Genomic DNA, 25,221 nt, shown 5'->3' with positions numbered 1-25,221 from the left:
CCTCTAATTGGAGCACAGTGGGTTTTTAATCATTTTTTTGCTAATAGTAACGCAAAACAGCTTGATATTTGATAAAGCGTTTTATTAATCACATTTAGATAATGTATTTTATTTCCTTTTTGTTATTCAACAGACAAATGCTGTTATTTGTACAAAATCCACACAACAGTCAAACAAATAAATCTAGGAATATAAAACATATTTTATATGAATAATATAAGAAAATAATCTCTTTAAAACTTACAAGTCCACAAACAGTTTTGATAAATAAAAGGCATTTCAGTTTTTAAGTACAAAGTGCAAAAGCACAAAAAGTTTCTTTAAAACACTACAGTTAGTGCAGCCAGAATGTAGAGAAATAAGAGACTTAAGTAATAGAGCAGAGCTCATCCGTCTTTTCCTTTGTGTAACAATCATGCTTTTTGGGAAATGCTATATTAAGTTACTTGTTTTAATACTTGTGCCACCCATCGAAATTACAGCATGGCATATGAGACCTGTTGGCGTTTCACTAGTCTCAAATACTTACATCAAGCAGTGGACATACGGCAAGCGCGTTTCCATTTCTCAATTCTTCAAGTACTTGCCGATACCGATGCCAGATTTTTTTTTTGGTATTGCCGGAATTTACGATACTAATATCGGAACAACCCTAAGAAGTAAGATATGATAATTGCCAAACGTGAAAAAAGCATTTTATTTCTTGAATTTGGAGTCAGAATTTCTTAATTTTGCACAGGAGCAACATAAAAAAGTCATTTTTTTTTGCAGTGCTTTATCTAAAACCCTTTGTGCATTTTTGTGTACATATAAATACTAAAGACAGGCATTGTGTGTTTGTGCAGTGTTTTTCTTGTTGTCCTTTATTTACTTCAATCCAATTTTATTTGCATAGGTTTTTACAAATGCTCAAAAGCCAGCAATCTAGTAAAGAATAAACTATTATATAAGTTATTTTAAGTAATAGTTTGACCTCTTGTCATAATACTCCATTTATTTTGTGTGTGTCTCCTTTAATTCTTCTTGTTCACTTCTTTTTTCCTTTTGTAGCTCAAACTCTCAAAGTCTTTCCCCTCCCAGTAGTAACAATGCATTCAGCCTGGTCAGTTCAGAGCAAGACAACCCATCCACCAGCGGCTGCAGGTAGGCCACACACAACCATGACCACTTATATAGCTAAAGGCATTTATGTGTCTATCCACCTTATTTTCAAACAAAAAAGTAAGTGATGTGACATATTTCAATTTTTTGTGCGAGACATCCGTTTCAATAGCCGGCTGGTAGAAAACAGTGTCATGGGAGCACGCATAAAACATGATTTAAACAGTTATGGTAAATATTTACTACACCTGCCATGTATAACCAAGTAGGAGGATTGGGCGGGGTGACGGGTCTTCAATGCGCTACTATAACAGCACAGAGACATACCAGTATCTTTACAATGGGAAAGTCAGTCGAGTGTTTGTACATGGTATAGAACAAGACTTTGTGTTTTTAACCTTTTCAGGTGATGGTTTAAAATGTCACAACTGTCCCTCTGGTGTGAGTTTTTTTAAAACAACAATTTTTAATTGACTTGTTAGGTCCACAGTCAGCAGCATCTTTCTCATTCAACACATTGTAAGTTATTTGAACAAACCATAAAAATAAACATATTAAACTATTATATGTATCCACTATTGTTTTTGAAAATATTATAACATCCCTTTTTAAGCACTAGATGGAGGCATGAGCTTTTGAAATGATTTGCTTATTTTAAAATAATTTGCTTTTTATTTAAAACATAAGAAAAGTATGTGCAAACACATTAAAGGGATAGTTCGGCCAAAAATGATATTAAACCCATGATTTACTCACCCCCAAGCTGTCCGAGATGCATATGTCCATCATTTTTTAGACTAACACATTTTCAGTTGTTTTAGAAAATGTTTCAGATCTTTCAGTTAAACAAATATAAAATTATGGGGTCAACGTCCTTCAACTCCAAAAAATTTCCATCCATCCTTCACAAAAGAAATCCAAACGGCTCCAGGATGATAAACAAAGGCCTTCTAAAACGTAATCTGTTCGGTAATAGAGATAAATAATACAACCCCAAAACAGAAAAAGTTGGGACACTGTAGAAATTGTGAGTAAACAAGTAATGGAATAATTTACAAATCTCATAAACTTATATTTTATTCACAGTAGAATATAGATAACATATCAAATGTTGAAAGTAAGATATTTTGAAATGTCATGCCAAATATTGGCTCATTTTGGATTTCATGAGAGCTACACATTCCAAAAATAGTTGGGACAGGTAGCAATAAGAGGCCAGAAAATGTAAATGTACATATAAGGAGCAGTTGAAGGACCAATTTGCAACTGATTAGGTCAATTGGCAACATGATTGGGTATAAAAAGAGCCTCTCAGAGTGGCAGTGTTTCTCAGAATTCAAGATGGGCAGAGAATCACCAATTCCCCCAATGCTGCAGCAAAAAATTGTTTTCTGAGTTTCTCTGAGAAAAATTGCAAAGAGATTGAAGTTATCATCATCTACAGTGCATAATATCATCCAAAGATTCAGAAAATCTGGAAAAATCTCTGTGCGTAAGGTCAAGGCTGGAAATCCATACTGGATACCTGTGATCTTCGGGCCCTTAGACGACACTGCATCACATACAGGAATGCTACTGTAATGGAAATCACAACATGGGCTCAGGAATACTTCCAGAAAACATTGTCAGTGAACAAAATCCACCGTGTCATTCGCTGATGCCAGCTAAAACGCTATAGGTCAAAAAGGAAGCCATATCTAAACATGATCCAGAAGCACATGCGTTTTCCCTGGGCAAGGCTCATTTAAAATGGACTGTTGCAAAGTGAAAAACTGTTCTGTGGTCCAACAAATCAAAATTTGAAGTTCTTTTTGGAAAACTGGGATGCCATTTCATCCGGACTAAACAGGACAATGACAACCCAAGATGTTATTAGCGCTCAGTTCAGAAGCCTGCATCTCTGATGGTTTGGGGTTGCATGAGTGCGTGTGGCATGGGCAGCTTACACATCTGGTAAGGCACCATCAATGCTGAAAGGTTTATCCAAGTTCTAGATCCATATGATCCCATTCAGACGTCGTCTCTTTCAGGGAAGACCTTGCATATTCCAACATGAAAATGCCAGACCACATACTTCATCAATTACAACATCATGGCTACGTGGAAGAAGGATCTGAGTACTGAAATGGCCAGCCTGCAGTCCAGATCTGTCACCCACAGAAAACATTCTGTGCATGCTAAAGAGGAAGATGCGACAAAGAAGACCTAAGACAGTTTGACAACTAGAAGTCTGTATTAGACAAGAATGGGACAACATTCCTATTCCTAAACATTGGTCCTCCTCCAGCTGTTCCTTATAGGTACATTTAACTTTTCCTGCCTCTTCTTGCTACCTGTCCCAACTTTTTTTGGAACGTGTAGCTCTCATCAAATCCAAAATGACCCAATATTTGGCATGACATTTCAAAATGTATCACTTTCAACATTTGATTTGTTATCTATATTCTATTGTGAATAAAATATAAGTTTATGAGATTTGTAAATTATTCCATTCCTTTTTTACTCACAATTTTTACAGTGTCCCAACTTTTTCTGTTTTGGGGTTGTAATAGAATAATAGAGAAAATTATATATAAAAAAACTGTTCTATTATGTTCACATCATACAGTATATAAAATTGTGTTATGTCAAAAGATGGATTAAACATATGCAAGCATGATCGTTTTTAACCTGGCATTAATAGCTGTTTATGCATTTGTTGTTTCTGCAGTAGTGAACAGTCTGCTAAGGCAAAGACTCAGAAAGAGCTTTTCAAGACACTGAAGGAGCTGAAATATCTTCTTCAACCCGACAAACGTAGCAAGGGCCGGGCAAACACACTTCACACGCTTAGATACGCCTTACGCTGTGTGAAGCAAGTCAAAGGTCAGACATGCACAAAAATAAATCTATGCTATATATGTTTGTGAAAGAGAGATGATGTGTGCATATGTTTTAAACGTCTTTGCTTTTTTAGCTAATGAAGAGTACTACCAGATGCTTATGATCAATGACAGCCAGCCCTCGGGTGTAGATGTATCCTCATACACCATTGAAGAAATCAACAGTATTACCTCAGAGTACACCCTTAAAAATGCGGTAAATGAAACATACATTGCATCATAACAGCTAATTTAAGACACTGAAGCCGAATGATCGTGCTTTGGTATGTGTTGCAGTGTAGTTTGTTGTAGTAACAAGTAATGGATACACTCCTGTTTAAATGTGTTTAAACCACTGATCTATATAAATGACTGGATTGCGCATGACGTCACACTTGTGAAGCCACCGCGCCGCCATGTTGGTATACCCAAACGTTCTATTAAATCAATGGACGTTATCAGATTTTAATGATAAAACATCACTTTACTCGTCTTCGTTTTTATATGTGAAGTTACCCTGTACATTATTACAACACAAACGTCCAAAGCATGTAAATAGTTATTTACTGAAAGTTGTACATTTTGCATTTTAATCAGTTATTATACATTCATCTTTATTACAGTATCAGATCAGCAGACAGACCGTAGCATATTTAGTATTAATGACAATAAACGTGCTCATTCTGAAATCTACATAAATAATCATGCTTTGTACCGTATGTGCATGCAATAATTTGCTAGTTTTGTAATTATGTTATCTAAACTTACAAGTTACCTAAACATTTTTAGAGAAATAACCCTGACCGTCACAGTGTAGCTGAATGTCAAAAAAAAACTTTATTTATACCCGTGTCATTAACAAATGCAACAGACACACTCACCTTAAAGGCGCTCTAAGCGAATAATGTGCGACGTCACTTCCTGTTGATGTTTGAACTGTTTTCAAACAGACAGAGCGTAGCTAACTCCTCCCCCTCCCCCTCCCTTCCGTGCTTTCATGAACGCGCCCAACCCCCACCCCCAAATCCTTTTTGTCGTTTATTGGCTGGAATACTTTGTTTTGTTTTGTGCTGCTAGGTTTGGCCATTTGTTGATATTGCCGTTTGTGAAGCCTGGGCTGTCCACAGAGATCGCGTTTTTTTTACAGTTTGATCAGCGGACAGGCAGCAAGCAGATAGTGAGGAGATGTTTCCGGTATGTAACAAAAAATGTTTTATGGTCTAAAACGCTTCAATTCGCTTAGAGCACCTTTAACGGTTTTTTATAAATCCATTATCCTGCCCGATTAAAACATAAACATTGCAAATAACACTAGAATTAACAAATAATTAACGTACACATATCCTAAAAATTAACATTGTGAAACTGATACGCTGTAAAGGGGTAAATTTTGATCATGATTTTGAATGGAAGTCAATGACGCTCTCTGCCGGTTGGGTATACCAAGATGGCGGCTCAAACTCTGCGCTGGCTTCACCTCACGCAGTTATGTCAAGCGTTCTATGCACATCCAGTCATTTATATAGATCAGTGGTTTAAACTAGTTTTGTAGACAAAAATATAATTGTGCCAACATGTAGTGTCCTTCATTACAAAACAAATGTGTATACTTGTATTATAGCTTATTTTGCAAACACCCCAAACTTGGTAGGATTGTCAAATACCTTTATCAATACTCAGGGAATTTCAATGCATATTTTTTGGGCACTAGATGGCACCATAAGACTACTTACGTTTTTGACCTGGAAACCAAAGCTTCAACATTTCCAGCTATTTTGCACTTTTCCAAGCCATTCTTTGTCATTTGAGGATAGTCACAGCGAAAAGTTATCAAAAGCTTTTCAATTAACCAAATCATTCACACTTATATCATATTAACAAATGTGATAATAAAATAGATTTGAGGCTTTGATTTTGCAAAGCAAAAGCTTGCGATTGAGGCTATAGCAGTCAAAATATGTAACAAAAATTGTGATGCCAGTGATGGATATATTACTTGTCTATACACAGTTACAATGCACATTAAACCAGATAATTTACAGTCACATCATAAGTATTACACTCTCAGAAATAAAGGGACAAAACTGTACCTTTTCTGTCACTGGGGCTGTACCCTTTCAAAAAATACAGCTTTGCACCTAAGGATTTCATTTTAGTACCTCAGAGGTACATACTGTGACCAAAGAGAGCTTATTAGTACCTCAACAATACATATTAGTATCTCAAAGGTACATATTCGTACTAAATGTTTACATATCTGTACCTAATGGTCCATACAAATACCTTTTTAAAGGGTGCTGCCCCACTGACAGCTAGGGTACATATTTAGACTTTTTTCTAACAATGTAGGTCCTTAAGGTACGGTAATCTACCCAAAATTGTATTCTGTTTTGTAGTCCTGTAAAGGTATCAAACGGAAACTTAGGGTACAGCCCCAGTGACAGAAAAGGTACAGTTTCGTATCTTTATTTCTGACAGTGTATGATGTTTGTCATGTTTAATATTTTGCATTTCTACCTCAAGTTTGACTGTCAAATGTACCCACATTTGGTTGTATGAAGTTAGTATAGTTAGGCTTAACAGAAACATTTTCGAAGAAAGAAGGGTAAAATACCGTAAAGTATTTGGGTTTTATTTGTTTCACACATGCTTTACTTAAATAACACTGCAGATATCCAAATCGGAGAAAACAATAGGTTTGGGTGAGGCCGGGTGGGTAATATATTTTTATCAGTGGATTTGGATGATGCACAAGTTGCATCTCTAAAGTCCAAACATTAAAACACCACATCTATCTACATATTTGAGTCCCTCCACTTAATATTATATATTTACATTTATTTATTTTGCAGATGCTTGTATCCAAAGCAACTCTCAAGTGAGGGAGCATTTAACATTTTGTCAGTGAGCTAGCAATAAGTGTAGTCTACCAAGGCATGTTTACAAGTAGGAAAAGAGTTAAAGTTAGGAAAAATTAACAACATGAAATTTAAAATTTTCTGTCACTGTCCTGAAGGCCAGAATCAGCGACTTGAATTTGATGCGGGCAGCAACAGGCAGCTAATGGAGTGAGATCAGGAAGCGTTGCTGTTGTTTTTTGGATCATTTGGAGGGGTTTGGTCACACTATAGAAAGCCACTTTGTAAATGTCATTGACAGTATAAGCACAATGTTAAGTTGTGCTAGGCAAATAGCACTGGTTTTTGTGAATAGGAATCTAAGCTAACACTAAGTTACATATAAAGACTATTCATGATTGCTCTAAAAATAAGTCTGACAAAGTAGAAGTAGTAGACTTTATTGTCCAGTAGGAAATTTGTCTTGGACACGTACCATACAGGGACTGCTGTTAATCTGACATAAATCATAGAACTAAAAAAAGGCTTGCTAGAATTTAAATGGTTACAAAAGTTTTGTTAAGTCTTATACTGACCTCATTATTTGGTTGAAAAAATGAATATGATTAAAATACTGTAATAAATGTTTTAATATTAGTTGTTTGCATCTCTCTGAAGGACATTTTTGCAGTTGCGGTATCCCTTATCACCGGGAAGATTGTGTATATATCGGAGCAGGCTGCAGGAATCCTGAACTGCAGGAAAGACGAATTCAAAGACAGAAAGTTTGTGGAGTTTCTGACACCTCGGGATGTTAGCGTTTTCTACAGCTTCACTACGCCGTACAGGCTTCCTTCCTGGAGCATGTGTACGGGAACAGGTCAGTTATGATCTTTAAAGGTGTCTGAAGTACTTCCTAAACTGCACTTAACCAAAGTTATTTAATATAAACAAGATGTGTCACTGGTATTGATATGAATGGGGGAGATCTCAGCGGTCAGAATGGCCCCTCTAGTCCCGCCTCCATGTATAAAGAGCCAATCAGAATCCTCTTGGGAGAGGGACTTTACACATACACAGAATTGACAGGTCTTGTTTGTCATTGCAAATATGGTGGCAGAGTGACGTGACTTCCTTAAAAGGACTTTGACTTCACACCTTTATACAGAACCAAGTCTCTGGTAACCATAGCAACCCATAGCAGAGCATCAAGACTCCTTTTTTACTTTTAAACACACTGTACTAAAAGATAACATTTTAGTCAAATAAAATTGACTTCTATAATCTATAATGTAAATGTATAAACATATATTTCTAATCTTACTATTTTAAGCGAAGTGCAGAAGAGGAGGTGCAATTTCTGTACTTACTTTCTGTTTACGTTATAATTATCATTTCATCTATTTAGTCATCCTCGTTTAAGTCATTAATTTCTCTGTTTTACAGAATCATCATCCACTGAATTCATGCAGGAGAAATCTTTTTTCTGCCGCATCAGGTAAGTGAGGCTTAAAGGTGCTGTAGAATGTAAAACGGTATTTATTGCATAGATAAATATTAAGAGTTTTGCACATGGTAAAGACATACCGTGAGCCTCAAACATGATTGTTTCCTCCTTCTTATGTTAATCTCGTGCATGCAAAAGACAGCTTGAAAACAGACCAATCTCAACATAACACCCACTGTGATGTCACAGTAGAGATGTACACCCCAACATCAAATTACACATTAAATTAATTACAATGTTGTTACAATGCTAAAAACAAAGGTGTGACTGCTAAGTTAAAGTTACATTTACAGTTATACATTATTACATTGCAGTTATACAGTTACATGGATTAAAGTTTTCTGTCGCTACAACGGATTTCCGTCAATTGCAAAATTCTTAAATGTACTTTTTATAAAGATGACATGTTTTCACCTTGCTAAGTGGGATGTGATCAAAGCCTGGAGTGGAACGAAAGCACGTTCTTCAATCCACTGTAAGCGTTCTGTGATCATACGCTCCGGATCCACTCCAGGTGTGCTGACTGTAGCGTGTTAAGTAAGGGATAATGTACAGGCAGCCGGATATTAAAAAATATCTGGCAATGCCAGTCCTGATGGCCATATAGCTGGCTATTGAATAAGTCTGACCGTTTACACTTTGCACAGATGCATAAAATGATCGTAATAGATCCTCTGCTTCATACTTGTCTGTCTCCATTTTTTCTCTTTTAGCCATTCTTTGAGAAGTTTTATTGCCCATTTATCTGCATTTTTCTGTGTGTTGGCTTCGAGGCTGCTCTATTTTGTCAAGTTCAGTCTCAGTAAGCTCTCTGTGTCTTTTCGTTGTTTGTTCTTCGTAGTTCAATTTTCGTTTTTTCGTCTTAGTTGGGGAGCCATTTGAATCGTCCAAATCTATCCACTGTTTAAATATTTAGTTTTTACCGTACATGTTAAAATGAATTTCAAAATTTTCCATTGTTAATTGTGGTTGTCCAGTGTTTGTCATAAGATTGCGCCAAACGGTAATCTTTGTTGGCACAGAGGGATTTTAAACATACAAGTAGTACCGGCTATGCATTAATACTGTGGAGCGGTTATTATTTGAAAAGAACGAACCTGCAAATGTCTCAACTGACCAATCACAATCAAGCATTCCAAAGAGCAATAAGTGTAATAAGCTGAGGTAAAACTTTATTTCAGCTAGCATGGACATACTTATAATGCAGGAAGGCTCTGATGTATCGGAGATTGACAAAAGTGTAAACTACAAATGTAGATTGACTTAGCAAAATGGGTGAGATTGGCATGCATTTTAGTTTGTGGGCTAAAAAAAATATAACTGCCAGGTATGTGTCTTTGCACAGTATGCCTAGGGGCCCCGTATTTTTGGGGTAATTGAACCGAGAGGCAGATGACATAAAAATCATGTGAGAGCGATTCGAGAAATCATACAGAAGAGACTGTTATTAAAATCTTCTCGTGGTACTTTGATATCATCCGCCTGTCAGTTCTTTCTTTAACAAACCGTTGTATCAGTCACTGAATAGATCAGTGTAGCAGTCAAAAAACGGGACGTGGGTGATCATGTATGGGACAAAAATACGGGACCCCACATGAACAGCCGCAGTGTTGATCATGACACCTGAAAATGATTACAGACACCTGTCATCCAATAACAGACCCCCTCAAGTGTACATTAATGGAGGTGATATAATACGATTTCATATTTTTTATATAGTTTGATGTTTCGCTTCAATGTAGTAAGTGTGTTTTCATAAACTTATTTGTTAATATATTTGATGTTGACTGCAAACTACATCTTACAGTTTAAAACGGGAAAAAGGTATATGCGCCTGGCTCACAGTCTAAAAGGGTTGTTCCTATTCTCGTAATGAGTAAAGTCCGATTTATAGACGTGTGTAAGCTCTACGCCGTAGCTACGCCATAGGTTATCCGTAGCCTGTGCGTAGCTCTGCATAGCCTGACGCAGTCTATTTTAGTTGAAATTTTATGAATTAAAAAAAGTATTTAATGTTTCAAGGATTTTTTGACCGTAATAATGTACATTGTTCAGTTTGTGCATTGTATGTGCATATATATGATTTTTTTGTTAGAAGTTTGTTATTAAAGTAAAAAACTTCTAAACAGTTTTGTGGGTTTGTTTATAATGTAAAAAGGTATTTCAGTGATATAGCTATGTCTGAGGGTTCAGTTACAATCATCTAGATTTAAATATGTCTGATTAAAAATGTCTGAAAAACTAATTTTTTTGTGAAAAACTAATTGATATTGAGAGTTTTTTGATGACAAATTGATATTGAATGAAATCAAAACCATATACAGTAAATGAGAATCAAAACCAAATTGGTCACACAATACCAGGCTCTATTTAGATGCATACATTTCCATTACATACATAGGCATTATTCAACACGTTTTAAATGATGATGATGTGTGTTTGTGTGTGTGTAGTGGTGGAAAAGAGAAAGAAGGAGATCTGCAGTACTATCCCTTTAGGATGACACCGTATCTGATGAAGGTTCAAGATGCAGAGTTATCTGAGGAACATTTCTGTTGCCTCATAATAGCTGAGAGAGTTCACTCTGGATATGAAGGTGGTTTGACACGCACACATAATCATAAAGTGTAACTCTAGCTGTTGATTTTTGGCTGATGTTTTTGTGATTTTTACTTTGCAGCACCAAGAATTCCACCTGATAAGAGGATCTTTACTACAACACATACACCAAACTGTGTGTTTCAGGACGTTGATGAAAGGTTTGTTTGTGCATTTGTTTTATTAGCAGCACTGGCATGACTTTAAAAAGTAATACTTTACAATAAGAACTGTTTGTTAACATTACTTAATGGATTAGCTCAGTGCTTCCCAAGCCTGGTCCTCGAAGACCCCTTCCCAAAAAGTTTTAGATGTCTCCTTATTTAACAAACCTGATTTAACTCATCAGCTTGTTACACTGTAAAAAGCAACCTATAGAATCTACTCAATAAAATTGTTGTAGCAATTTGCACTCACTTTGTTTGAGTAGATTCTATCCTATAGATTTGAGTAAAGAGTACCTAAATTTAACAACCATAACTATGAACATTTAATTACAATTACATTATGTGCAGTTTTTACATATTGAGTAGTTATAAAGTATAATTTGGTCCCATAAAAGAAGTAAAGTTAAACATAATACAAAGTATTTCCTAAGTACATGTTTCATGTAAATGCATCTAATGGAATTGTGTACATTACAGAGCAGTGCCTCTGTTAGGATATCTGCCACAGGACCTGATTGGGACACCTCTACTTTTACATCTCCATCCTAGTGACAGACATCTCATGTTGGCAGTGCACCGGAAAAGTAAGAGAACAATTTTTTTGTATACAGGTTATTGTACTTCATTTTTCAGCATTTGCTAACATCTGTTTTCTATTAGACACTTACAAAAAACACAGTGGTCAAATTTCAGGGTATTCTTTGTTTTACTACAGTAGATACATTTGTTTGTTAAAAGTTTAATCATATAAATCTATTAAATCAAAAGACTAAAATGCTAATAGATATCTATAAAATGATTCAAACAATTTGACAAATATGTTGTACTAGCGCTCTGGACAATAATTTACTTCTCAAGAATGTCACTAATAAACTTCAACATACATTAATTTGAAAACATAGTAAGGAAAAGTAGGAGAATGCAGTGTGTTAGGTTGACAGCTTTAAACTTTAAATAAGCAGATGCAGTTACATTAAACACAGAAAATGAAACACAGTACCCAAATATACATAACACTCAGTATTTCAATGTATGTTTTGATACCAATTTATTTACATTCCTACACAGGAATGTGGCATTTAACATCTGTGTGCGTGCGTGCGTGCGTGTGTGTGTGTGTGTGTGTGTGTGTGTGTGTGTGTGTGTGTGTGTGTGTGTGTGTGTGTGTGTGTGTGTGTGTGTGTGTGTGTTTCGGTGACAAGAAAAGTATGTGAACCCCCAGGAATAAACTGGTTTTCTACAGTGATTTGCCATAAAATGTGATCTGATCCTCATATAGACAAACACAATGTGCATATGCTGACAACACACATATAATTCTAGTTTCTTGTGTCTTTTTTTCCTTTGGCAGCAATTACTTTAAGCAAGCGCTTTTAGTAGTTCTGAATCAGACCTGGACATCGTTCAAAAGGAATTTTTACCCATTCCCCTTTACAAAACCGGTTTAACTTTGACACGTCTCACAGCTCTCTTGAGGTAATTTCTGTGAGGTTAAGGTCTGGGCTTTGACTAGACCACTCCAAATGGCACATTTTGTTTTTCTTAAGGCAGTCTGTGGTGGATTTAAGGTCATTGTGCTGCATCAGCCAACTTCTACTGAGCTTCAAGTGGTGGACAGCCACCCTGACATTATCCTGTAGGATATTTTGTTAAACTTGTGAATTAATTTTCCCCTCGACGATGGCAAGTGGTCCAGGCCCTGAGGCATCAAAGCATGCCCAAATCATGATGTTCCCTTTACCAAACTTCATTGTTGGGATGATGTTTTGATGTTGGTAAGCTGTGCCCTTTTTGCACCATAATATTTTTCCCAAACAATTAAACTTTTTTTTTTATCAGTCCATAAAATATTTTCCCAGTAGCACTGAGGTTTGCCAAGGTGCTCTTTTGCAAACTTTAAGCTCACAGAAATGTTTTTTTTTGGGGGGGGGGGAGCAGCGGCTTCCTCTGTAATGTTCTGCCATAGACACTGTGCCTGTTAAAAGACTTGTGTATGGTAGACTCATGAACAGAGATGTGTGCCAGTTCCAATAATGTCTTTAAGCCTTAAGCTGTTACTCGTGGGTTCTTCTTTACTTCATTGAGTAATCTGCCTTGTGCCTTAGGAGTAATCTTGGCTGTGCACACACTTATAGGAAGGGTAGCTACAGTTTTAACTGTCTCCATTTATAAACAATTTGTCTAACTGTTGACTGATGGATGTCTAAACATTTTGAGATTGTGTTTATCCCTTTTCAGCCTTATGGAGTGCAACAACTCTTTTTAACAATCAAAGTATCACTAAACAACTCATTTTATTTCTGATACAGATTAGCTTTCATTAAACTAATTAGTCTGTGGGTTCACTTACATTTTCCTCCAGCACTGTGAATGTTTAATGGGTGTTTTCAAAAAAGACACAAGAAACTGGAATTATTTGTGTGTTGTCAGCTTATACACATTGGGCCCTGTTTTAACGATCTGAAACGCAAGTGCGAAGCGCAACGCGCAAGTGAGTTTGTGGGCGGATCTTGGGCGTTGTTGCTATTTACCCGGCGGGAGAAATAACTCTTGCGCAGGGCGCAAATCAATAAGGGGTTGGTCTGAAGTAGGTTCATTATTCATAGGTGTGGTTTGGGCGTAACGTCAAATAAACCAATCAGAACGCCATCCAACATTCCCTTTAAACGCAAGGGCGCAAGTTCCATGGCGGGTTGCTATTATTATGACGGATTTACCAGGCGCACGCCAGGAGCGGTTCACAGCCGAGGAGACCCACGTTCTTGTAAGAGTAGTCAAAGAAAGAGAAGTTATTTTGTATGGGGATAGGAGAAACCCGCCCAAATCAGCGTCAGTTAAACAGGCGTGAGAGGAAATAGCCACAGTCTCATCAGCTGGCATATCGTTGCGCCAAGCGCTACAATGATGTCAGGAGACGGGGGAATCCCAAGCTTGCCAGCATAAATCGGGCACGCCGTGTAACGGGAGGTGGATCTGCCTCAGGACCTGACGCCAGCAGAGGACATCGCTGTGTCCACCCTCACCGCTGAAAGGGTTTGGGGGCTTTGAAATCGGACCCAAGAAACGCAAGCAAGGTCCAACCCCAAAGTACTCTTACAAATCAAGTTCACATATATTAGGGTTTCTTGTGAAAACATTCTAATTATTATTTACATAAAATAAACGTAATACAGCCACACAACAAACTTATTTTTATTAACTTATGAAAATATTTTAATCGTTATTTGCATGATAATTTTTTAACGCAGCCACACAATAAATAAAAACTATCACCACAATGCTCACCACTATGATTCCCCTTATCTCGTGTATTAATATTTTTTTGTGTAACAATTTATGATTTGCAAAAATAACTGTTGCATCTGTGTAGATTAGATGCAAAGTGTATGCGCGTTGTGCACGCTATACATTATGGTCAAGCATGCGCCCTTAAAATAGCATAATGAACCACGCGCAACGCGCCACTGACTTTAAACTTTTTTTTTCTGGTCAGTGGCGCAATTGTTTTTTGAAACTGCAAAATAGCATCAGGGATGGTTTGCGCCGGAACACGCCTCTTTTTTGCGCTGAACCGCCCAGGGAGCGCAAGTTCATTCCCTAGTTTGCCGACGTGCGTTTGTGGAGGGAAAAACCAGCTGTGCGCCGGTGCAAAATACGAATGATACATGCGTCACTGACAAAGTCAATTGCGCTGGGTGCAAGATAGGGCCCATTGTGTTTGTCTATTGTTGTGACCTAGATGAGGACCAACGCACATTTTATGGCAAATCACTGTAGAGAACCAGTTCATTTCTAGAGATTCACATATGTTTTCTTGCCACTCTATATGTACATGTATATACATGAATTGTCCAAATGAACCAAAGACTTCCCAACACATTATATCATGTGAAAAATGGTAAACGGTGCACCAATAGTGGACAAATTGTAACGGACATCTTTTGGGCCTCCAAGTCCTGCCCATTCATTGATTTCCTCTATTTCTAGCTCTAATCATCATTACAACTCTTCTATATACACAACAAATAACGGAAACCACTTAAAATTACAGATACCCACTGTGGACCAATCATATTCAGGTATTTTTTAAGATATTGTTTCTAACTTTCAAATTCGTTTTTTCTCTACTCATGCAGTTATGCAGCATGTTGGGCAGCCATTTGATCATTCCTCAATCCGCTTCTGTGTGAGGAATGGAGAATACATTACATTAGACACCAGCTGGTGTAGCTTTGTGAACCCCTGGAGTCGCAAGGTGTCCTTTGTTATTGGACGGCACAAAGTCCGCATGTGAGTCTTCACCTGAGCATGAGAAGGCATTCACATAAAGAACAATTATCTATTTTATTACCGGAAAATATACATTAAATATAAGTGTTTTGTGTGCAGGGGTCCGATGAACGAGGATGTGTTTTTAGCACCCGCGTTCACAAAGGAAAGAATCGTGGATTCAGATATACAGGAGATCACTGGACAGATTCACAGACTGCTTCTACAGGTGTGACTTTCTACACAAGACTTTTACGAGAAGTTGCCCCATACTGTTTGTGTGCGAATTTCACAACTTTCTATGCACTGCAGTAGAAACTCTTTCTTAGGTTTTTAAACACTGAACATAAAGAGCTATTTTTACCCAATTGCTTTTAGTCATCGGCATCCACTGGCACTCCATATGAAAGTGTACTGTATATCCAGAACAGTCATAATTACTCTACATTAATCAGAAAACAGTGACTAAAAACTAAAAGCTGCTTTGAAATGATTTATATTTTGAAAAGTGCTTAAAAAAACTTGACCTGATCTCTGTCTTGTAGCCGGTCCATAGCTTGGGGTCCAGTGGTTATGGAAGCAATGGTTCCAATGAGCACCTGCTGAGTATAGCGTCCTCTAGTGACAGCAATGGAAACAGTGGCAACAGGAGCTTTGGAAATATCAGAAAAGAGGAGGGAACCAAGAACAAACCGGTAATCCTTATTCCTGAATTATATAACGTGGTGTGATTTCCTCCCTGCAATGTGCAATTGTAAAGGTTTTAAAATAATATGAATTAAAGGCGTTCTAAGCGAATCTGTGAGACGTTAGTTTTTGTTGACGTTTGAATTGTTTTCAAACAGACAGAGCGTAGCTAATTCCTCCCCCTCCCTTCCGTGCTTTCATGAACGCGCCCAACCCCCACCCCCAAATCCTTCTTGTCGTTTATTGGCTGGAACACTTTTTTATGGTTTCTGTTTGTAGGTTTGGCCACTGTGTTGTTATCGGTGTTTGTGAAGCCTGGGCTGTCTACAGAGATAGTAGCAGAGATAGGCAGCAAGCAGATAGTGAGGAGAAATTTGCTGTATGTAACAAAAAAAATTTTATGGTCTAAAACGCGTCAATTCGCTTAGAGCACCTTTAATAAATGTGAGCTATATAAAGCATGCAAAAAAGTTTGTAATTTCAGAAAAACAAATGTAAAATATCCAGTACAAAAATACTAAAAAAAACACTTTTATGTTACGTTACCACATAATCTTAAATACATTGACTGTGTATTTCAGAGGTCATTCCAGGAGATTTGTAAAGGGGTTCACCTAATGAAAGCACAGGACCAGCAGGCCTCTACCAAACCCGAACAGAAAAAGATGTCAGACGGTGAGTTCATTTCACACTGTCACTATCAACTTTTTATTTAAAAAAAAAAGTTTTATAACCTCACAAACCCCCACAGGAACCCATCAAAAACTATTGAAATGCCTCACAATATTGTTGGTATTTACTGTGTTTTTTTAATAGGATTCAAGTCTCCTGTTGTAAAGCAGAAAGACTTGGCCAAAGATGGACCTGCAGTGAAGGAACTTCAGGACCAGACTTTGTACTCGTACCAGCAGATAAGCTGCCTGGACAGCGTCTTCAGGTTTGTGTGCAATGTTCTGCTTTTAATTTGTATTATACATTACTGTTGTGCAAATTATTTGATTCCTGAGATGTTTCAGATTTAGGAGCTTGACATGTAAGCATATTAAGCTCTAAATATGCATGCATTACTGAATTGTGTATTATACAGATATCTGGAGAGCTGTAATGTCCCAAACACAGTAAAGCGAAAGTTCCAGTTCTCTTCGAACACCACGTCCTCAAATTCAGATGAGGACAGAAAAGCCTTCAATGCCAATCTGCAACAAACTGAGGGTAGTTTAATTAAAGTTTTTATTACAGTATCTCAAGACACTTACAACTCGGTGCTTTTAGATATATTCACATATTAATTAGTTAGGTTTTTCATTTGTAAACAACCTTTTTTTTCTGTTTATAGATCCACAAATTATAGAGATACCATCCTCTCTGAATGTTAAGACAAATGAAAAACCTCCAGGTCCTGCCCAGGTTGTGGGAGGACCTTTATCACCATTGGATCTGCCCACCAAAGCGGACAGTATTGTGTCTCAGTGCTCCTACAGCAGCACAATTGTACATGTGGGGGATAAGAAAACACAGCCTGAATTAGGTATTGACTGAAACACACACAAACACTAATGGCTTTGTTTTCAAAAGTTTCAAAATAGATATCGATACTGATGTCTTACCTGAAATAAAGGGGGAAAAAACGTCTCTGCATTCTCCACCAATCTGCCTAAAAACCCTACTGATATAAAATTCTGTCAGTTTAACTCTTTTCTCGACAGTTTTTTTTTAAAAGTTGCCAGCCAGCAATGATTTGGTTAATGCCTAAAAAGAGATGACTAACTAAATATGACAGGTGTATGATACGGCCCTTTTTTTACAATATTAATGCGCCTGAGTGCAAGGAGTGTTTATTGGTTTTGTTTGCATTTAGGGTAATATCGTGTCAAGATGTCATTTAACTGTTATTTGCAGAAATTATTGAGGACGCTCCAGAAAGCCCTGCTCTTTCTGCGCCTGTCAATGTGGTTTCTCCACCCACAGTGGAGCAGGAAGCCTATAGGAAACTGGGACTCACAAAACAAGTGCTGGCAGCACACACACAGAAGGAAGAACAAGCGTTCCTCAGTCGTTGCAAGGAACTCCAACATGATCAATCCCTCTGGACAGATTGTTCATCTAGCATACAGAAAAACAGAGCAAAAGGTAACGTACATATTCTACCGAGCCCTTCTCATGACATGGTAAAACTTTTTTTTTAAACCGTGGCCATGAATTAGCAATTCGTTCCCACAAATTATTAAATCGTGGCCACGTTTTAGTAATTCGTTCCCTCGTTTATGCTAAATCGTGCCCACGTTTTAGTAATTCGTTCCCTCGTTTATGCTAAATCGTGCCCACGTTTTAGTAATTCGTTCCCTCGTTTAAGCTAAATCGTGCCCACGTTTAATGAATTAGTGCCCAGAATTTCATTTAAACCTTCGGGACATTAACACAATGCTAACACATCTGTTAAAAGATCAAATTCACTTTAGACATTATTAATTACGCCTATTAAATGCAGTTTTATAAATTCCTGCCAAGAATTTAATTAAAATCATCGGAATAGTGATGCTTATCGCAGCTCAATGCATTAATACATTGCTATTAAGGATACAATTCATACACCTTATGCCTCGTGTATATATACAGTTTTATTAACTCCTTCCCAGAATTTCATAAAAACATTGGGACATAACGTGAGCTAACGCATTGATACAGTGCTATATAAGGATCAAATTCATACATCTTGGGTCTTAAACCGTTTTATTCATTCCTGCCCGGAATATTAAAAAAAACATTGGGACATTAACATGACGCTTAACGCATAAATACAGTGCTATTTAAAGATCAAGTATACTATATACCTTATTTATGAGTCAGACTTCATATACAGTTGTATTAATTCCTGTGCAGAATAAAAAAAACCTTAACACAACCTTAGGGACATTAACATGACGCTTAATGCATATGCTAATGCATTAAATACAGTAAAAGATCAAGATCCGTTTTATTTATTCCTGCCCAGAATTTAAAAAACATATTGGGACATTAACGTGACGCAGTAATTAATTAAACTAAATAATTCAGTGGCTTAAATATCACTAAAATAAAATAACTTAATAAAATCTATTTATGTCATTTTTTAGTTGGACAAACCAAAATAAATGACTAAAATTTAGTAAGTTTAGTAAGTAAGTTTTCTAACTTATGATTTACTCAATATTTTTGGTGAACCGTTTCTCGGACAACTCACTGTATTAATAAGGTTTTCACTTTAATGTTCCAATATTTTTTTATTCTGGGCAGGAATTAATAAAACTGTATATGTGACCTGATCCAGCAAAATGAGTCACAGTGACCCAAATTTCAAAATTGAGATTTTGGTATCAGTGGAAAGAGGAGATAATAAGCTTTCAAATGATATCCTAGTGAAAGTCATACCTTGAATGGTTTTAAAGATATAGACATTTGAATTAAGGTTGTCTGTCTTCTTTTTCCAACTGAAAACCTGAGAAAAACGCCTTTAAAGTTTTTTGCCCCTTTTTTGTAGATATCTTTCAAAATCCATTGCATTTTTAAAGGGATAAACAATTTATTTTACAGCTTAATTTGACCAAAGACATTAATATAAATGCTATTACAGTAAACCAAGAAACAAGCTTATAAATCAAACAGAATGATGTTTATTGAAAATGTGAAGTAAAGGTTTCTGTGATGGTTGGGGTTTGAGTTAGGGGAAGGGAATAGAACATGGAAACCAGAATGTGTGTGTGTGTGTGTGTGTGTGTGTGTGTGTGTGTGTGTGTGTGTGTGTGTGTGTGTGTGTGTGTGTGTGTGTGTGTGTGTGTGTGTGTGTGTGTGTGTGTGTTCGCGTGTGTGCGTGTTCGCGTGTGCGCGTGCGTGTTCGCGTGTGCGCGTGCGTGTTCGCGTGTGCGCGCGCGTGTGAGAGAAAATGAGAGAGACAGAGAGACAAGCAAAAAGAAAACAAATAATGCTTGCCTATGCAATCATATCTTTGTGTAGGCTAGTTAACAATAACAGTGTAAACAATTCAAAAAGGAGTTAAATAGGAGAGTAGTGTGCTGCGAGACTGACAAGAGGATGGCTGGACCAATCAGGTGCCCCGGGGTTTCCCATTGACAAACGATCAGCGTTTATGAAGATTTCTGATTGGCTCTAAAACAACGTGTAACACCATATTTGGAGAGATAGTGACGTTTCAGGGGATCCCCGGAATGCTCGGAGGTGACGAGAGTATTTGAGAAAAGCAATTTCCAGCGGATTAAGTAAAACTGTTTCAACTTTAATAGTCATTTAAACACCTTTACTCAATTATTTGGACTACGAAACTTTGGGAGATTATGATTTAATGTCTGTTCTTTGAAATTAGCTAAAAATATTTTTTTTGATAATTTCATTGTTTTTCCACATTATCGGCTCATATCTTAAAATAGAACGTTGCGACTTCCGACTCATTTTGCCAGATCGGGTCACATATGTATATGACTCATTAATAAGGTATATAGTAAACTTGATCTTTAAATAGCACTGTATTAATGCAAGCGTCACATTAATGTCCCTACTTTTTAATAGCCTACTGGGCACGAATTAATAAAACTGTATAAGACCCAAGGTGTATAAATTTGATCCTTACATAGCACTGTATCAATGAGTCAGCTCACGTTAATGTCCCAATGTTTTTATGAAATTCTGGGCAGGAGTTATTAAAACTGTTTATACACGACCCATTAGGTGTATGAATTTTATATTAATGCATTGAGCTGCGATAAGCATGTTCCAATGATTTTAATGAAATTCTGGGCAGGAATTTATAAAACTGCATTTAGTATGCGTCAATTTACAACAAATATTAAGGATATTTATTAGAAATAGTCTGGGCCCGGTTCCCCTATAACGTTCACTCTTAGCGTGCTAAGAAGACTCAAAAAGATATATCTTATCAAAGTTGTTTGTGTTCCTAAGTGTGTTTTTTCGCTCAAACAACGCTAAGAGAGAGCTTACGAATGGTCCAGGGCTGGGTTTCCTGATAACGATTGAACTTAGCACTTGAGCGCTTTCTACGAGCTACTTAACGAACATTTGTTGTTCATTTACGTGTGTTTCCCAAAGATGCACGTGAAACGATCGCTCGCAGCTGGGTTTTAAGTGCTACTTACGAGTCGCTATCCGTTTGTCAAGTACTGAAATGTCACCAATTGAATGACTCAAATTTGTAGCAGAAGCTTGTTTAGGCAAGTGATCTTTAGCCGATGTGCACTAATATTTTTTATAATATTTTTTATTATTGTTCAATGACCTTTTAAATGTTTTAAAATTGTTCATAATGAAATATTCTTTTCCGTATTTAGTTAGGACTCGTCCCACTGCAAAATGCCTTTTGCATTTTATATTATAGTTTAGATTATTATTATTTGTTATTTTTTATTATCTATGTTTATTTATTATTATGGATTATTGCATTGTACCGTAAATATTTATTTGGTTTCTTTAATTAGATGCCATACCCTTCAAAACATTAGTTTTTTACTGTAGCCTAGATTAATTATAGCAGCAATTGGTAGGAACCATTTATCAATTTGCTAGTACCAACTTTTACCAAAATTGAACCAAATACGTTTTCCTTCTTTATTAATTTATGTTTAGTCATTTATATTTGATTTCTCATTTGAATTTTAAATATATTATATTAAAGTAATTTAAACGAACAAAGAAAACCCCAATAAATAAATATACATTTAAAACATTACATTATCGTTATTACAGGAGTGCAATTGTAACAATTGTGACCTTGTAACACTGTTGTCTTACGATGCACTTATGCAACCATTACTCCAGAGCACTCGTAGATCTACGATGATTTTCAAGTGCTACTTAGCCTTACGATGCTTTTGGGCAACCCGGCCAAGAACGTTTTGGGGAACCGGGCCCTGTTAGTTAAATACTTATTTTATTTGATGTATACACCTAAATAATATCTGTACATTTTACACAAAATTTCTGTTTATTTTTAGTCATTTATTTTGGTTTGTCCAACTAAAAAAATCACCCAAGTGACATAAAGAGATTTTATTAAGTTATTTTATTTTAGTGATATTTAAGCCATTGAATTATTTAGTTTAATTAATTACTGTGTACTGTTTTTCAACAGAGTTTCAAAGGAATATAAACGATCCCAAACGAGGCATAAGGGTCTTATCTAGCGAAACAATTGTCATTTTTGACAGGAAAAAAATATGCTCTTTTAAACCACAACTTTTCGTCTAGGTCCGGTCCAGCGCGACCTAACGTAAATGCGTAGTGATGTAGGAAGGTCACGTGTTACATATATAAAACGCAAATTTGCGGACCATTGTAAACAATAAACTGACACAAAGACATTAATTAATATCAGTTGACATACAACAACGTAGGAACGGTCCTCTTTCAACACATTTGTAAACACTGGGACAGAGTTTCGCGTTCGTCCTCTGTGACCTCTTGACGTCATGACGTATTGCGTGGGGTCACGCTGGCGCATCACGACCGGATCAAGACGAGAAGTTGTGATTTAAAAGTGCATATTTTTTATTTTTCTTGTCAAAAATGACAATTGTTTCACTAGATAAGACCCTTATGCCTCGTTTGGGATCGTTTATATTCCTTTGTAACTCTGCTGAAAAACAGAACACAGTAATTAATTAAACTAAATAATTCAATGGCTTAAATATCACTAAAATAAAATAACTTAATAAAATCTCTTTATGTCACTTGGGTGATTTTTTTAGTCGTTTATAGTCCTTTGAAACTCCGTTGAAAAAAACTGTTAAGTGTTGAGTTAAGTATTAAATATTGGGCTCTATTAAAGTCCATTAAAATGAGAAAAATCCTGCAATGTTTTCCTCAAAAAACATAATTTCTTCTCGACTGAACAAAGAAAGACATCAACATTTTGGATGACATGGTGGTGAGTAAATTATCTGGATTTTTCTTTTAAGAAAATGGAATATTCCTTTAATAGCACTGTATTTAATGCATTAGCATGCATTAAGCGTCATGTTAATGTCCCTAAGGTTGTGTTAAGGTTTTTTTTATTCTGCACAGGAATTAATACAACTGTATATGAAGTCTGACTCATTAATAAGGTATATAGTATACTTGATCTTTAAATAGCACAGTATTTATGCGTTAAGCGTCATGTTAATGTCCCGATGTTTTTTTTATTATTCCGGGCAGGAATGAATAAAGCAGTTTAAGACCCAAGATATATGGATTTGATCCTTATATAGCACTGTATCAATGCGTTAGCTCACGTTATGTCCCAATGTTTTTTTATGAAATTCTGGGAAGGAGTTAATAAAACTGTATATATACACGAGCCATAAGGTGTATGAATTGTATCCTTAATAGCAATGTATTAATGCATTGAGCTGCGATAAGCATCACTATTCCGATGCTAAACTGCATTAAGTATGCGTCATTAATAATGTCTACAGTGAATTTGATCTTTTAATAGATGTGTTAGCATTGTGTTAATGTCCCGATGGTTTAAATGAAATTCTGGGCACTAATTCATAAAACGTGGCCAAGATATAACTTAAACGAGGGAATGAATTACTAAAACGTGGGCACGATTTAGCTTAAACGAGGGAACGAATTACTAAAACGTGGCCACGATTTAATAATTTGTGGGAACGAATTGCTAATTCGTGGGAACGAATTGCTAATTCGTGGCCACGATTTAAAAAAAAAGTTTTTATCCATGTCATGAGACGGGCTCCGTAATATTCAGTGCACCTTACTTGTTTAATGCAGATGAGCTCTTTCTGCTAAAAGACCAATATCTTTGCCATATTATGTTCTGTTTTGGTTCCCATCATTGTATGCTGGTGTGTTCATGTCCTTACCAGGTATTTTAACTAACTTAATTGGTAATTCCCAACTTATTTCGGTCACAGGTCATACTGTCTTCGACAACATTTTGACTCAATTTCTTGGTTGCTTTTTATCTGCCACTTTGGTGGTTTTAGGAGCTTGTGTATCCAAAGCAGGACCGGGTGGGCCTGGTACAGAACCAAACACCAAGAAGAGTTGGCGCACCAAAAGGTCAAAGAAACCACGCACTAAACATCCAGATTCATTGGATAATGCTGCATCTCAGCACAGACCTCTCCTACCCCTGCAGGGTTTGAACCAAACATCTTGGTCCCCATCAGAAACATCACAATCTGGGCTCTCAGTTCCAATTCCCAGCGTGGTTCCAGGATATCCACTTTACCCTATAGTTCCATCCACTATGCCGCCTCAAGCCTCTACGGGAATAGCAGAGTCCCAAGGCAGTCAGGCTACAGCCATTGCCCCTACCTATCCTCCTCCATTAGTCACGCCCGTTGTTGCGCTGGTTGTACCCAGTTTTATGTTGCCACAGATAGGTACAGCACCTCGTGCTCCACTATATGCTGATACTCAGCAAGCCTTCAATGCTGTCTTTCAAACTCCACAAGCTTACGATACCCAGGATTCCTTTCAGCCCCAGCAGGCCTACAACATCCAGCAATCCTTGCAACCACAACAAGTCTACCCCACCCAACAAGTATTTCAGCCCCAACAAGCTTATTCTACCTCGCAGCATGTTCAAAATCGTCAAGAGCGTAGTACACACCAGTCTCACACCACCTGTAATCCCCAGCAGCCTTTTGCACCACTGACACCTTTTCACTGTGGACTGACGTCCGACTTTAAACCTTCTGCCGTCGAGTGTCCCTCTCCTTCGCCAGCCCCCCACTCTCCCCCGCTGTTCGAGTCTCAATGTAGTTCTCCATTGCAGCTGGACTTGCTTCAGATGGAGGAAAAACAGGACTTTTATAGTGCAGCGCCCACATCCTCCACCAAGGGGAACTGCAGATCAGTACAGGAAAAAAATAACCCAGACTTCAATAGCACATCTTCTGCACCAGAAGACTTACAGCAGGTAAAGAGCTACAAACATATGAAAAGTGTTTGTAACCATTCAGAACATGCATGCATCTTGGACTTCCAGCATTCATTCAATTTTTTTTTGCTGCTCTTTTAGGTATGTTGCTTAGCTGATGGCGGACACTGTGGTGACCACTCGTCTTCTAGCAGCGTGCTGGAACTGTTGCTGCAGGAAGATTCTTATTCTGGCACTGGCTCGGCAACATCAACATTTACTGGCTTCACATCCAATGACTGTAACACCAGTAGCACAG

The 25,221-nt window shown here is 37.1% G+C and overlaps 1 protein-coding gene across 1 annotated transcript in view; it reads left to right on the top strand.

Annotated features, from left to right (window-relative positions):
- LOC135771585 (period circadian protein homolog 2-like) overlaps positions 1–25,221 on the top strand; it is a 37,604-nt gene that overhangs the window by 5,236 nt on the left and 7,147 nt on the right. Inside the window, exons 3-20 of the mRNA XM_065281895.2 lie at positions 1,051–1,143; positions 3,812–3,966; positions 4,058–4,179; positions 7,478–7,679; positions 8,246–8,297; positions 10,760–10,902; positions 10,987–11,065; positions 11,549–11,655; positions 15,208–15,361; positions 15,461–15,569; positions 15,886–16,035; positions 16,609–16,702; positions 16,844–16,964; positions 17,115–17,239; positions 17,364–17,555; positions 17,927–18,157; positions 24,022–24,962; positions 25,065–25,221. Coding sequence (XP_065137967.1) covers positions 1,051–1,143; positions 3,812–3,966; positions 4,058–4,179; positions 7,478–7,679; positions 8,246–8,297; positions 10,760–10,902; positions 10,987–11,065; positions 11,549–11,655; positions 15,208–15,361; positions 15,461–15,569; positions 15,886–16,035; positions 16,609–16,702; positions 16,844–16,964; positions 17,115–17,239; positions 17,364–17,555; positions 17,927–18,157; positions 24,022–24,962; positions 25,065–25,221 — 3,227 coding nt within the window. The remainder of the gene's footprint in view (positions 1–1,050; positions 1,144–3,811; positions 3,967–4,057; positions 4,180–7,477; positions 7,680–8,245; positions 8,298–10,759; positions 10,903–10,986; positions 11,066–11,548; positions 11,656–15,207; positions 15,362–15,460; positions 15,570–15,885; positions 16,036–16,608; positions 16,703–16,843; positions 16,965–17,114; positions 17,240–17,363; positions 17,556–17,926; positions 18,158–24,021; positions 24,963–25,064) is intronic.

Source organism: Paramisgurnus dabryanus, chromosome 8 (assembly GCF_030506205.2).
Source record: "Paramisgurnus dabryanus chromosome 8, PD_genome_1.1, whole genome shotgun sequence".
Classification (NCBI taxonomy): domain Eukaryota; kingdom Metazoa; phylum Chordata; class Actinopteri; order Cypriniformes; family Cobitidae; genus Paramisgurnus; species Paramisgurnus dabryanus.
Note: the sequence above shows the minus strand (reverse complement) of the source record. Positions and strands in the feature narration are given on the sequence as shown.